General features: G+C 38.4%; 1 protein-coding gene across 9 annotated transcripts in view; it reads right to left on the reverse strand.

The window, feature by feature from the left end:
- Nucleotides 1–12,465, reverse strand: part of LOC139454421 (FH1/FH2 domain-containing protein 3-like) — a 135,743-nt gene that overhangs the window by 58,746 nt on the left and 64,532 nt on the right. For all 9 annotated transcript variants that reach the window (XR_011652456.1, XM_071236114.1, XM_071236120.1 and 6 more), the window contains one exon: nucleotides 683–807. Coding sequence is in view for 8 of the 9 variants with exons in the window: in XM_071236114.1 (XP_071092215.1) it covers nucleotides 683–807 (125 nt within the window). In the remaining variant the exon portion in view is untranslated. The remainder of the gene's footprint in view (nucleotides 1–682; nucleotides 808–12,465) is intronic.

Here is a 12,465-nt window from a genome sequence, read left to right on the forward strand (position 1 = left end):
TTTACCAAATTTGAAGTCCATGCACTGGAGACAAAAGCATTAACCTTGAGAATTTCAAAGCCATGATAACTGCTGTTACATCTACATTCCAAAATAACAAGTAAGAAATAAACCCACAAAGAGCAAATAGTTTAAAAAAACACAGCCTTAACACATGAAACCTCAAGTCACATAACCATAACATGATTATGAAATATATTTGATTAAATTAAATATATTAGAAAAAATCTATCGATAATAATCATCCAATATGTGACAAAATTTGTCTACGTAAATCATTCCAAAGATACAGTAACCCGTGAAGGTCAGGCTCGCTGACTTGGTTGATGCATGTCATCGATCCCCATTGCGTGGATCGATGCTCATAATATTAATCACTGGATTGTCTGGTTCAGAGTCGATTAATTACAGACCGCCGTCATATAGCTGGATTATTGCTGAGAGCGGTGTTAAACAACCAACCAATCCAAATAGCCAGACTGGAAGATTGAAACAGCTCCCAGTTTCTCAAACTCAATACCAGGGCTGCCTGTTCCACAAAGTGCCACAAATGGATCTAAGCACTCAGTGGTAGGTCAAATTAACTCAATGATTTACAAATGTTATAGCACTAAGTGGAACAAGGCTGCACAGTGTGCCCATGAATATCAATAGTCATATATAATGGTATAGGAGTACTTACTGGTCTTGGAATCCATCTAGCTCCTCAGCCTGTTCATCAAGAGTGGATTCAGTATCCAGATAGGTTCCATACTCTCCCTGGGACCCGCTGTGGTAGCGGTAGATCTGCAGCGCACAGTCTTCAAGCTGCACCACAACAAACACAGGCATTAAACATGGTACTAGAACAGCACTACCCTGTGTCCTACACAATATCACAGGTACAAACACATGGCTGGGACAGTCAAGGTCATGGTATCATAGTTTGGGGTAAAAACGGCATTGAAACTAAAAGTGGACATCGAGTGTTAAGGTCTTGATCAAACTTTAAAGGAGTGAGTGTGTTTGTAGTTTAACAGGCATTAAACATGGTACTAGAACAGCACTACCCTGTGTCCTACACAATATCACAGACACAGGGTACAAATACATGGCTGGGAGAGTCAAGGTCATGGTATCATAGTTTGGGGTAAAAACGGCATTGAAACTAACAGTGGACATCGAGTGTTAAGGTCTTGATCAAACTTTAAAGGAGTGAGTGTGTTAGTAGTTTAACACAGGCATTAAACATGGTACTAGTACAGCACTACCCTGTGTCCTACACAATATCACAGACACAGGGTACAAAGACATGGCTGGGACAGTCAAGGTCATGGTATCATAGTTTGGGGTAAAAACGGCATTGAAACTAACAGTGGACATCAAGTGTTAAGGTCTTGATCAAACTTTAAAGGAGTGAATGTGTTTGTAGTTTAACACCATTCTCAGTAATATTTCAGCGGCATGTATATATGGTGTATGAGGTATGAGAGCAGCCTGGATAAATAACCAAGTCTGGACCAGACAATCCAGTGATTGATGTTGTGAGCAATGATCTATGTCGTTGAGGGTATGATGACACACTGTCAACAACTGAATTATTACCATCATTACAACTCACTGTCTCAAACCTTGGGACTCTTTGTTTAATCAGTAATGCCTTGAAATTTACCATGTTTATTTTGGATGTTTTTTGGAACTGTTTGCCAAGACGCAATGCTGCCAAATATTTTCAGGAGGTCATGTAAAACCTGAGGTGGCCAAAAAGAGTTATGAAAGTCCATCAAGCATTTTTAAATTATTAAAATTACAAAATTGAGTCCTATTTTTCCCCATATTAACATTTCTTTGAACATGTTGAATGCAGTGTACATCTTGAACAAAATCAAACATTATGTACATGCTCTTTATCTGCATCTGATCACACTGAAACCTGAGGAAAAGGATATCACTTTAATCCACAAAAAGTATCCATTACGTCAGGTTATCAGTTTTCTGAGCAAATTACCATGATATATTTGACACTTCGAACCAAAGATTTTAATCAGTATTCTCAGAGGTTATCTGTATAGTCAGGCATTCCACTCAGTTCCCCCAACCCCATATAAGTGATGCAAGCAAGTCTCCATGTTCACGGTGCAACCTGCACATGGACAACATGCTTTAATGGAGTGAGTCATCATTAATGTAGAACCCTGAACTTTAGCATGACGGGGATATTACACCTCCCCACCCACCCACACCCTTGCCTCCATCAGTTGCAAAATAGATGCTGCTGCTAGCCTCCTGATTTTTCGCATCATCATCACCAAGGGTTAAAATATTTATTTTATTTTCTCTAGTCTTCTACAATGACCTGCAACAGAGTTAGGATTTACCTATTGGTAAAAGTGAAGGAAATGTCACTGGTCCTTCATGAAATTACTGGTCTCAGACTAATGTTAATTTCGAAAACTGTCAGCACCTATCCGTTCCCTAGTTTTAGGCATGACCGTAAGCTATTCCTTTGCCCTCCACCCTGTATGGGCATCATGAAGTCACAGTGAATTCCTTTCCCTCTCCAAGTCCGAGTCCTGGTCAAGTTATCCATTTGATGCAACTTATTCTTTTGGGCTCCCCAAGTTCTGACGATAATAAAAATATTCCTTTGCCCTCCCCAAATTCTAGTAATTAACAAGGTATTCCTTGGCAGTACCCATCATCTATTTACAATGAAACAATACCTTTGCCCTCCCTTTGCTCTTGTCATAAGAATGGCAAACTATATCCCTTATTTTATATTGCATCGTATATCGTATTCTTCAACTCGCTTTGAATGGAACTCTGAGATATGTTACTGGTTGTTTTACTATCCATTGTCGACAGGTTTTTATTTAATACAAAGATATTAATCACTATATGCATGACAGGGCTGAAATACTGCCAGGATGACTATGAATACCAACCCACTCACTCACTCATCATGAAACTAATAACTTTACCATCCCACGGTTCTAGTTAATGAAACTATTCTTTTGCCCTCACAACTTCAAGGCATGATGTCGCTATTACTATGTCCACCCTCTACATCCAGGCATGATATCGCTATTACTATGTCCACCCTCTAGGTCTAGGCATGATATCGCTACTACTATGTCCACCCTCTAGGTCTAGGCATGATGTCGCTATTACTATGCCCACCCTCTACATCCAGGCATGATATCGCTATTACTAAGCCCACCCTCTACATCCAGGCATGATGTCGCTATTACTAAGCCCACCCTCTACATCCAGGCATGATGTCGCTATTACTAAGCCCACCCTCTACATCCAGGCATGATGTCGCTATTACTAAGCCCACCCTCTACATCCAGGCATGATGTCGCTATTACTATGCCCACCCTCTAGGTAGGGCAAGATGTCGCTATTACTATGCCCACCCTCTAGATATAGGCATGATGTTGCCATACAATGCCCACCCTCTAGATCTAGGCATGATGTCGCTATTACTACGTCCACCCTCTAGGTAGGGCATGATGTCGCCATTACTATGACCACCCTCAAGATCTAGGCACGATGGAGCTACTCCCTAAGTTAAAGGCAAAGAGCTATCACTGAACATCAAAGATCTGATTCAGTGACCATCTGTGTGTCCTACAACTTAACTAGTACAAGTAGTTCCACTGCCCACAAGTGTGTACCGGGTAAACCTTAAGGGAAACATGGATTTCACTTCACCTCCACTCACTGAGCTTTGGTCCATATAAACAAGCACCATTAACAGAAAATATTTAATAACTTTTACTAATGACCCTTGCAGGAACTTTCCAATGTGTCAAGTTTTTTAAGATATTCAAAATAGTCCAGATTATAATTCATAATTTCACAATAATTAAATTCTCTCAATATCTTAATCACTAACATGAAGGCAGTATGAGGCAGACTTAAATACATTATCATGACACAGTAGTAATCAGCTGTCATGTTAGGAACATAAATAGAACTTGTCATCAGGAAATCATGTGTAACCCATCGTGACATAATTGCACAGCATACCTGGACATAATCATGATAATTACATGGTATACCTGTGCATAATTACACAACTTACCTGTACTGGTCACCAGTAAACACCTTGGGGCACATGAATGTGTAATGTCTTTAAGACACAGAACCAAAAGGGTAGATCATGAATATCTTGGGGGATACTTTTATGAAATTGTGTGCCTGGTCTTCACTACCAAAAAAAATCCACCCAAAATATTCACGATCCTAACTTTTTGGTTCCGTGTATGTATCAGCACTATCATGTCAAATATCTATTCAACATTCTTCAAAGATACAGGATCATTATCATGATGAAAACATCACCTACACATTATAATAAAAAATATATTGATATAATCTTTTCATCTCTGTACTCTTTCATGTATTTTTAACGTGATGAAACACAATGGCCTCAACATTCCTGAAGCAAACCCTTTCTGTTCCACATTGCTCTAACGAGCTGTTGATTAAAAGTAAACAGAGAGAGAGAACAGGAGATAATAGGTAATAGGTCTCCGATAACAGGTGTCCTGTGTCTTGGGGTTAAGGACATTATTGTGATAGTTCTGTCACTTGATACACTTTTGTTTTAGCTGACTTATCTCTACAGCTGAGGGCAGGTGTCCCCTCATTATACCACTCAGCCTGGGGGACATTGACCTTCTGCAGTGCTCACATCTTCAGTTATATTTCATGAGTCTCAACAATTACACATAAATTTCCCCGAACAACAATATTGTATAAATCAGAAAATATCCAGGGAAATATTTAAAAAATGAGTGAGTGAGAGAGTGAGTGAGTGGGCGAGTTGGGTTTAATTCTGCTTAGTCAAACAATGAAACGTGGTACATGCCAACTTATCTCTGAAACTATGTGCATAAAATCAGATAAATGATCGATAGTGCTCCACTTTACAGAGCGCAATGTTTGTACATAGCTTAATGTTCATACACACTTCATAACAACTGAAAAACATTGGTAAACAGTTTGATAGACCAGTTATTAAATTTGTCTTCCATTGCCATTGATGCAGTTTACAGAGAACCACAACATAATCTTCTTTTGCAAAACTCGTGATGGTGACTATGGGACAGACTGACATTTAGTCCCAGAAATAATATTATCTTATTTCAAAACATATATCTACAATATAAAAAAACCCATAAAACCCAAATTGAACCAAGACAATCCTTAATTTCCTAGAGACTTGCCACATAATTCTAGACTTTAGTTGGACTCCTTTTAAAATTTATTCCCTAGGGTCTGGGAGACAGACTAGGTATGGGAAAATGTGAGCCAAGTAAGATACATGTATAACCGCCAATCCAAATACTGTACAAATAAATGTATTGCGACTGTAATCATGGTCACTGGTTCTCTACAGTAGACGATGGTGTAACGCATGAGTTTCCATAATTTTATCAGTTGTAGATACTGAATTGTATGTTCTACAGCTACAGACAAAAAAATACAGTTTTATAATGAGGTTGTGCTATGATGAGTCTGTCATGGTATAACAAGGACACTGTGGAATGATTAGGATGCAGTGTTTTAGCTGATTACTGTCAATATCAGTTATTTCCTGATGATGCTCTTCCTAAACCAACTGGACAATTAAAGGAAATCTTACATGACAGTTTGACCTGGTACATGTCATTGAGTTGAACCCAGTGCAGGCCAGCGTCAGCAATACACAACCACATCTACTGACCTAGTGTCTCTTAGTCTTAGACAAGTGTTGAGAATACTACTGATATTACCTCTTCCATATAATCAGTTAAATTTACCTAATTTTCTACAAATCACACAACCCTTTTAACATGTACATCTATTTACTTCACAAAACTTGAGGGAAAATAGTTAGTCAAAAAGCAAATACTTATTTCAAATCATCCAAACCACGATCCCTTATGCAAATTTCACAATAGTTAAAAGTAAAAGTTATTCATCATAAAAAATGAAACAGTTGAATGTAACAGGTGACTATTGAAAAGTTGTAAGGACTTGTTTTATTATGTAAATGTTTTTCAATGAAATGTGATAAAGTTACCTAGCAACTGGTACACGGATTGTGGACTATCTGCATTCAACACAGGGTTTCTATACCTACACATTACAATGAACACAAATACATGTCAATCTGTCATACAGGCAGATCGATATCACTACAAAACAGGAGTCGAACGTAGTTGTCTTTCTAACCAGGTGTAACCATGAATATTCTTAGTCTAATAATTAATTAATGATCATCAAATTACAGAATTAATCAAAATTTAATAAGAAAATTAAACAAATTCCAGTGACAATTAACATTATCAATATTATATTACCTGAGCAGTGAGATGGGGTTATTGAAAATGAACAGAAATTGCATTCAGAGATGTTACTGTAAAACTTTGTTTAATCATGCTACTACACCTGAAATTATCTTTATGAAAAAGCACCAACTGTTCCCTGAATGTAGAAGCAGAGACCATATCTATTTTATGGTCTCTGGTAGAAGTTATTTGGTGACGGATAAAGTCACAGTACACCTTTTCTACACTTGAATCATTTCTAGGTCAGACAGGTAAGTATATGCTAATTAGCGCTATCTCGTTAATAAAGGTGTGGGTGGGTATACAGAAGCTTGTTTACTCAATATGCTATCTACCGCGAATATATGTGACACCTGTCAAACAGTAACCACGACACATGGCGAATGTATTTATGTATACGGCCACACCTGATTGACATACAGGTGAACCATAGCGTTCGTCACTACGTATCGTGTCTGATTCCAAATTTTCAAGTTATAAATATTGAACTGTAAACAATTTCAAGTGAGACAACCACATAAATCCAAGCGTCCACATCACAACAATCTGTGGGGCAACACGCTTTGTTTACACCTGGTCGGCACCTTTGAAGTCTGGGTTAGAGTAATCAACGGTCGCTACTTACCTTGTGCGGCGCATTCAGAATTCTATGTATCGTAGCCAACTGGTTGATAATAGGAACTGTTTCATGGAATGCATGGGTAGGTGGTCTTGTTGGCTCGGGATAATTTGTATTTGAAAACGGGTCCCTGTCATCTAGATACTGTACGCGACAGGTAAAAGTCGCCATCATGGATTCGATTTCTCCCTCCGAACTTGGGTGACCTCTGACCTAATGTATTCCTGCGCTTCACTCGCCATTTCGTCAACACAGTGGCATAGCGGTTGTGGTGTGTTTTTTCAAACGACACATAACGTACGCGATCCGATTTTTTTGTATCCTCTCAGCTATAAATGCTATTTCTGTCCGTTATATCCAAAGCAGGTCGACTTCCGATATCGAGTTACCAGATACCAGGGTGGAAAAAATATTAGCGATAATTCCGTGATAGGATTTGCTCTACCGAAGGACTGTCCCGATATACCATTCACAGATTCACAGCGGGCTAGCCAATGATGAGTCAAAGCACTGCGGAAGTAACGTGTGGGCGTGGCACACGCGGGCGTCGAGTCAACTCATTTGAATACCTTGATATAATAGCACCTCGCGTATGACTGGAGGGTAAATACTAAATAGACCCACGGTATTTACACTTTCCATACCAGCGTCGACACGTCATGGAGTTTGTTTTGTAAATATATTTTTTAATTGGATACGAAAGTGTAATGACTAAACATTAACATTAACACGGACTCGTATTCGAGGGAGCGTTTCTTATCTTTTTGTGGGATCTGGGTTTAATATCTGGTTCAGCCAACATAATTACAAGTAAAACAGCGCTGTTATACATAACTGACATTATTTTTTAAATACATTTCAGATTCTCACGATCTTAACCTTCGCCAGCTATTCACGAAAGACAACGTTTCGAGATTACACGTAAAATAATCAGTTTGTAAGCTATTAATAAAAGATTTTATTTCACCCCCTTTAAAAACAGGAACCTCTATCGCATATATGCAACTTATATTCGATGACAAGGCAAATTTTATAAGCATCCTTGAGAAAGTGCATATTAGTCATGGGACAATTTGATCGTGTAAAATACGAAATCTGTTTCTAAATTGTATCAACTGAACTATTGTGGATGCGTTTAGAGGACGCAGCTTGAACCCTACCCATAAATCAAATGCGTAAATGCCATGATTCGGTAGCTTAACGACCCCAAAGTAATACATTCATGCTTTCAGAAGTCAGTGGTGTTAGGGTAACGACCATCATAAATCATACCGTGTCACAGAGCTATGAAAATAAGAACTGTTTCCGTCACCGATATTTATACAGCCAACAGAGCTAGTATCTGCAGCTATGCCATCGGAATGTAATGATTTACAAGGGGGTCGAGTTGTCGATACACTTTATCAATCTACCGACGTGCATTTGCGGAGCTCCGACCAGGATCAGGCTGTTTGTACTGTTCTTGTAAGATCTCAGATCACTGGCGAATTTGAATAGGGGTTGACAAGAGCAGGGATAAGATAACTGATCTCGGCAATACGAACCAAAGCCTCAATGATGTAGTTTAGGAATTCGGGGTTCCACATCTAAACATAGTTTCTTGTACGATTAACAGGTTTGGTAGCCCAGTGGTTAGTGCGTTCGCTCGTGGGTCGACGACCGGGTTGATTCACACTTAATATATTATGGAGAGCAAACTCTACATAAATCTCTACCCCGCGAAGTTCCAGGTTAGACTTAATCTTCAGCAACCAGGCAACCCATGCTTGTCGCAAGAACCGAGTAACGGGATCGGGTGGTCAGGCGCGCTGACTTGGTTGGCATTTTATCGTATCCCACTTGTGTGGATCGATGCTTATGATGTCAATCAGTGGATTGTCTGATCCAGCCTCGATTATTTACAGACCGCCGTCATATAACTCGGATATTGCTGGGTGCGGCGTGAAACAACAACAAATAAACTACATACATCACTCGCAATGGTGGGGTGGCCTAGCGGCTAAAGACCGGGTTCGATCCCACATGGGTTCGAACTCGTTCTTGGTGTCCCCTGTCGTGACTTTGCTGGAATATTGCTATAAGCGACGAAAACCCAACTCACTAACAGAAACAGTTACTTTCTCATTTACAAGAACATGTACAATTCAAATATAGATGGTAACTAACAAATGATTCAACGGGCGTCTCTTTGAGATACACCCGTGTTACAATTTGCACAACGGCCGTGTGTGTCGCTGTAGTTAGTGCTTTGCGATCGCAGACCCTGCACTGTTTGTTTGCCCGTAATCAAATCAAAATGAATTTACTTTTCTTTTTTATCAAGTAACAAGGTGGGGCCCGAACGTGACTTAGTCTCAGCCTGAGAGTGAAAGCTCCAGCACGCGCATTAATCTCTATCACAACATTAGACTGTTGCTAGAATTCTAAATCGGAACTATTTTTGGAACTTGATTTACGGTATTGACTTTACGCAGCATACTACAAAGTTTGTTCGTTTCTAGATATAAATAGTTTTCGCCATGTGATATTAAGATTGTATGTGTTTCGATACACCCTGCAGATTATCTTGAAGTTTAAATAATCTCAAAAATTTATAATTAGATAGTAGGACATTACAAACTACATTTAAATTGACAACCTGATTTTCATTTTAAAGACTTTTTTTTTAAGAACCAAACGATGGGTTATCTTCGATCAATTATATTCATAGATTTGCCCAGATCAATTTTACTCCTTAAGGCCATATCAAATTCTTTTTTGAGATAAAGGAATATCATTGAACAGATGTCAAATACAATGGAAAAGAGTAATGTCAAATTGACAATTATAATAATAATATTAATAATAATAATAATAATAATAAATCAGAAAATATTTTGCAAATGTCTGTTTAATGATGAGGCGACTTAACTTCATTTCCTTAAGAAAGACGTGATGAAAGTCACGATCACGTGACAGACAGGAGCTTTAAATACTTTTCATTTTATAAATATTTCATGGCCGATAAATTCATTTTTCAATCATTAAGGTATTTCGGACGAATGAACCAGAATCAAAAAAGATTTCTATCAAGTAAGGATAAGATTTATGCAACTTCTTTATTACAGTTAAGAGCGAAGTTTCGGTGTAGATTCTAACAACGTTATCAAGCAAGTCCGTTATCAATCAAGCACTTGCTTGATAACGGTGTTAGAACCTACACCGAAACGTCGCTCTTAACTGTTGTTTATCCATAAATCATATCATTACTTAATACTCCAACTTCTCAATGCCTATCAAAGAAACTATTTCTATGATAAATTAAAAATACGAAAACATATGTACACCTTATATGATTTTAAATCGTGTTAGGATCCTAAAGGAACGAAACATTCTTAACGTATAACGATGTCAATCACTATGTCCTCTATTATACAGTATAGCCGTGTGTGACGGGTTGGGGGGACCAACAGGTGTTATTGTTTGGACACCAGAGGAAGAATTCTCTCACGTCAGCTGTATTGGCAGGTGGTTGGGTCAACTGCAAGGAGGCACATGACCAAGTAAATAGTAAACACAACCGCTGGCATTTCCAGTTTCACCAGGCCTCACCGGGACAGGAAACGTAATTACAATAGTATGTTTATGCATGCCAAAGGAATCTTGTCAATATGGCACATGAAAGACCTTGCAATTAGCCAGCGACAGATAGCAACAATACACGTTATTACTGTTATAATGACCCTTATTGTCCTAGCTTTGGTAGGTGTCTCGTTTAATTAGTGTAAATATTATGAAAATGGAGCGCAACTGATTGCCACTGTTATGGTTTAGGAATGGCAAGGGTGATACGAGTTACTTCCCTTGGACCAGTATTGTCCCAAGTTCCTGAGACAAAAACCGGTGTTCCATAAAGCCTTACGGGAATCCTTGTAAAAAAATATTTGAACGTTATTTTTAAAAGAAACGTATTAACTTTTTAAAACCACTGAAGGGCATTTAAAAATTTTACATAATCAACTATAACAGACCGTCTACATTCTTCAATGCGATACTGGCTTTACTGGCATTTTATAATTTACAGGCGCTTCAACCAATTATGAAATTGCGTTCTTAACACGTTCACTCAACATATCCTTGTTGCAACAGAGTTAGAGACACGAGTAAATATCATGGTTTATTTAAAAAAAAACTCGTCTTTACTATTGGTTATTGTGTACTGGCAACCATGACTAGAACCACACTTAAACCAAATGTTGTTGAAGATTAACGTTAGATTGCTTCATACATACACCCTGGCCTTGAATAGACTCACGATAAAATATGCCCTATGAACCTTTTTAATTTGTTCATAATGACTACCTGATTTTATATTTAACTATCACCCTGACACTATTATTTCTAAGAATGTGTAAAATGGTAATATCCATCATGCAAAAACCCAAACTAAATTAGCACGTCTATGAAACAAATTCAGGAGAACGCCAATATGCACCCCAAACATTATTAAATATTTCCTAAAGATGGATATCGATATTGACGTAACGGTGCTGACACATGCAGAGATTTAAAGAAAAACGACTATAAATGCGTCCACAAACACAGTGTCTTACCATGAGTACGCTCTCCGCCCAGTAGCTTCCCATGGCGTGTAGACTGTCATCACTGGGGACATGCGACGCGCTATACTGATGGTTCTATAGTCTCACATTACCCTGGCTATTATCCCCTATGTCAGATAGACGCGCATTCTGTCAAATGTCAAGCCCATTTTCAAATATCAAAGATTAAAGGGTCGACCAACTTTGACCAGAAATATGACGAGTTTTGATTGCTTTATGCCCCGGCTTGTCGACCACAGTCGGCGTCCAAATTTCACGGACCGCAAAGCGTGAGTACATTTGAAGTAATTTGTCTGGGTATTTGATGATTTAGGGCATATATTTATGAGACTGCTGAAGAGCCAGCGCATTTCACACCGATTGTATTAAAGCATGTGTTTTAGCCATATGCATTCAGAGGAACAAGTTGTATTTTCTGAACTTTGATGAAATCGTTGCACAACTAACGCAACTTAATTCCTCCATCAACACGCATTCTACAATAAATTACTATAGGATTTTCCGGTAAATGTCTTTACTTTGGACTCTTTTCATCGTTCCAACAACTATTCCATCTTAAAGTTTTTGAATACAATACATTCAACGATATACCTTTTTCTACTCATGAACCAAAAATTGGCTCCGCACCCGGACCTACAGTGCAACCAGTGGATGCAGCATCCTGTCGCAGGTGAAGAGACAATGTCTTTGAATGTCCAAATGTTGGTCAGTAGAGATTAAATGACTACATACCCTTTAAAAGTTCGTACCCATTTAAAGTTTTCCAAAGGGCGAGATATAATGGAGGCCTACTAAAGTTAACCAATTTCAAAGTTTGGGAAAATTAGTTATACTGAAGTGTTATACTGTGAATAAAAGTAAAGTTTTTACTTCGAACAACTTGCCAGAAACAACCAATTGTTTTAACCTTCTGGGAAATAAA

Source organism: Haliotis cracherodii, unplaced genomic scaffold (genome assembly GCF_022045235.1).
Source record: "Haliotis cracherodii isolate W230 unplaced genomic scaffold, xgHalCrac1.p SCAF_10, whole genome shotgun sequence".
Lineage (NCBI taxonomy): Eukaryota > Metazoa > Mollusca > Gastropoda > Lepetellida > Haliotidae > Haliotis > Haliotis cracherodii.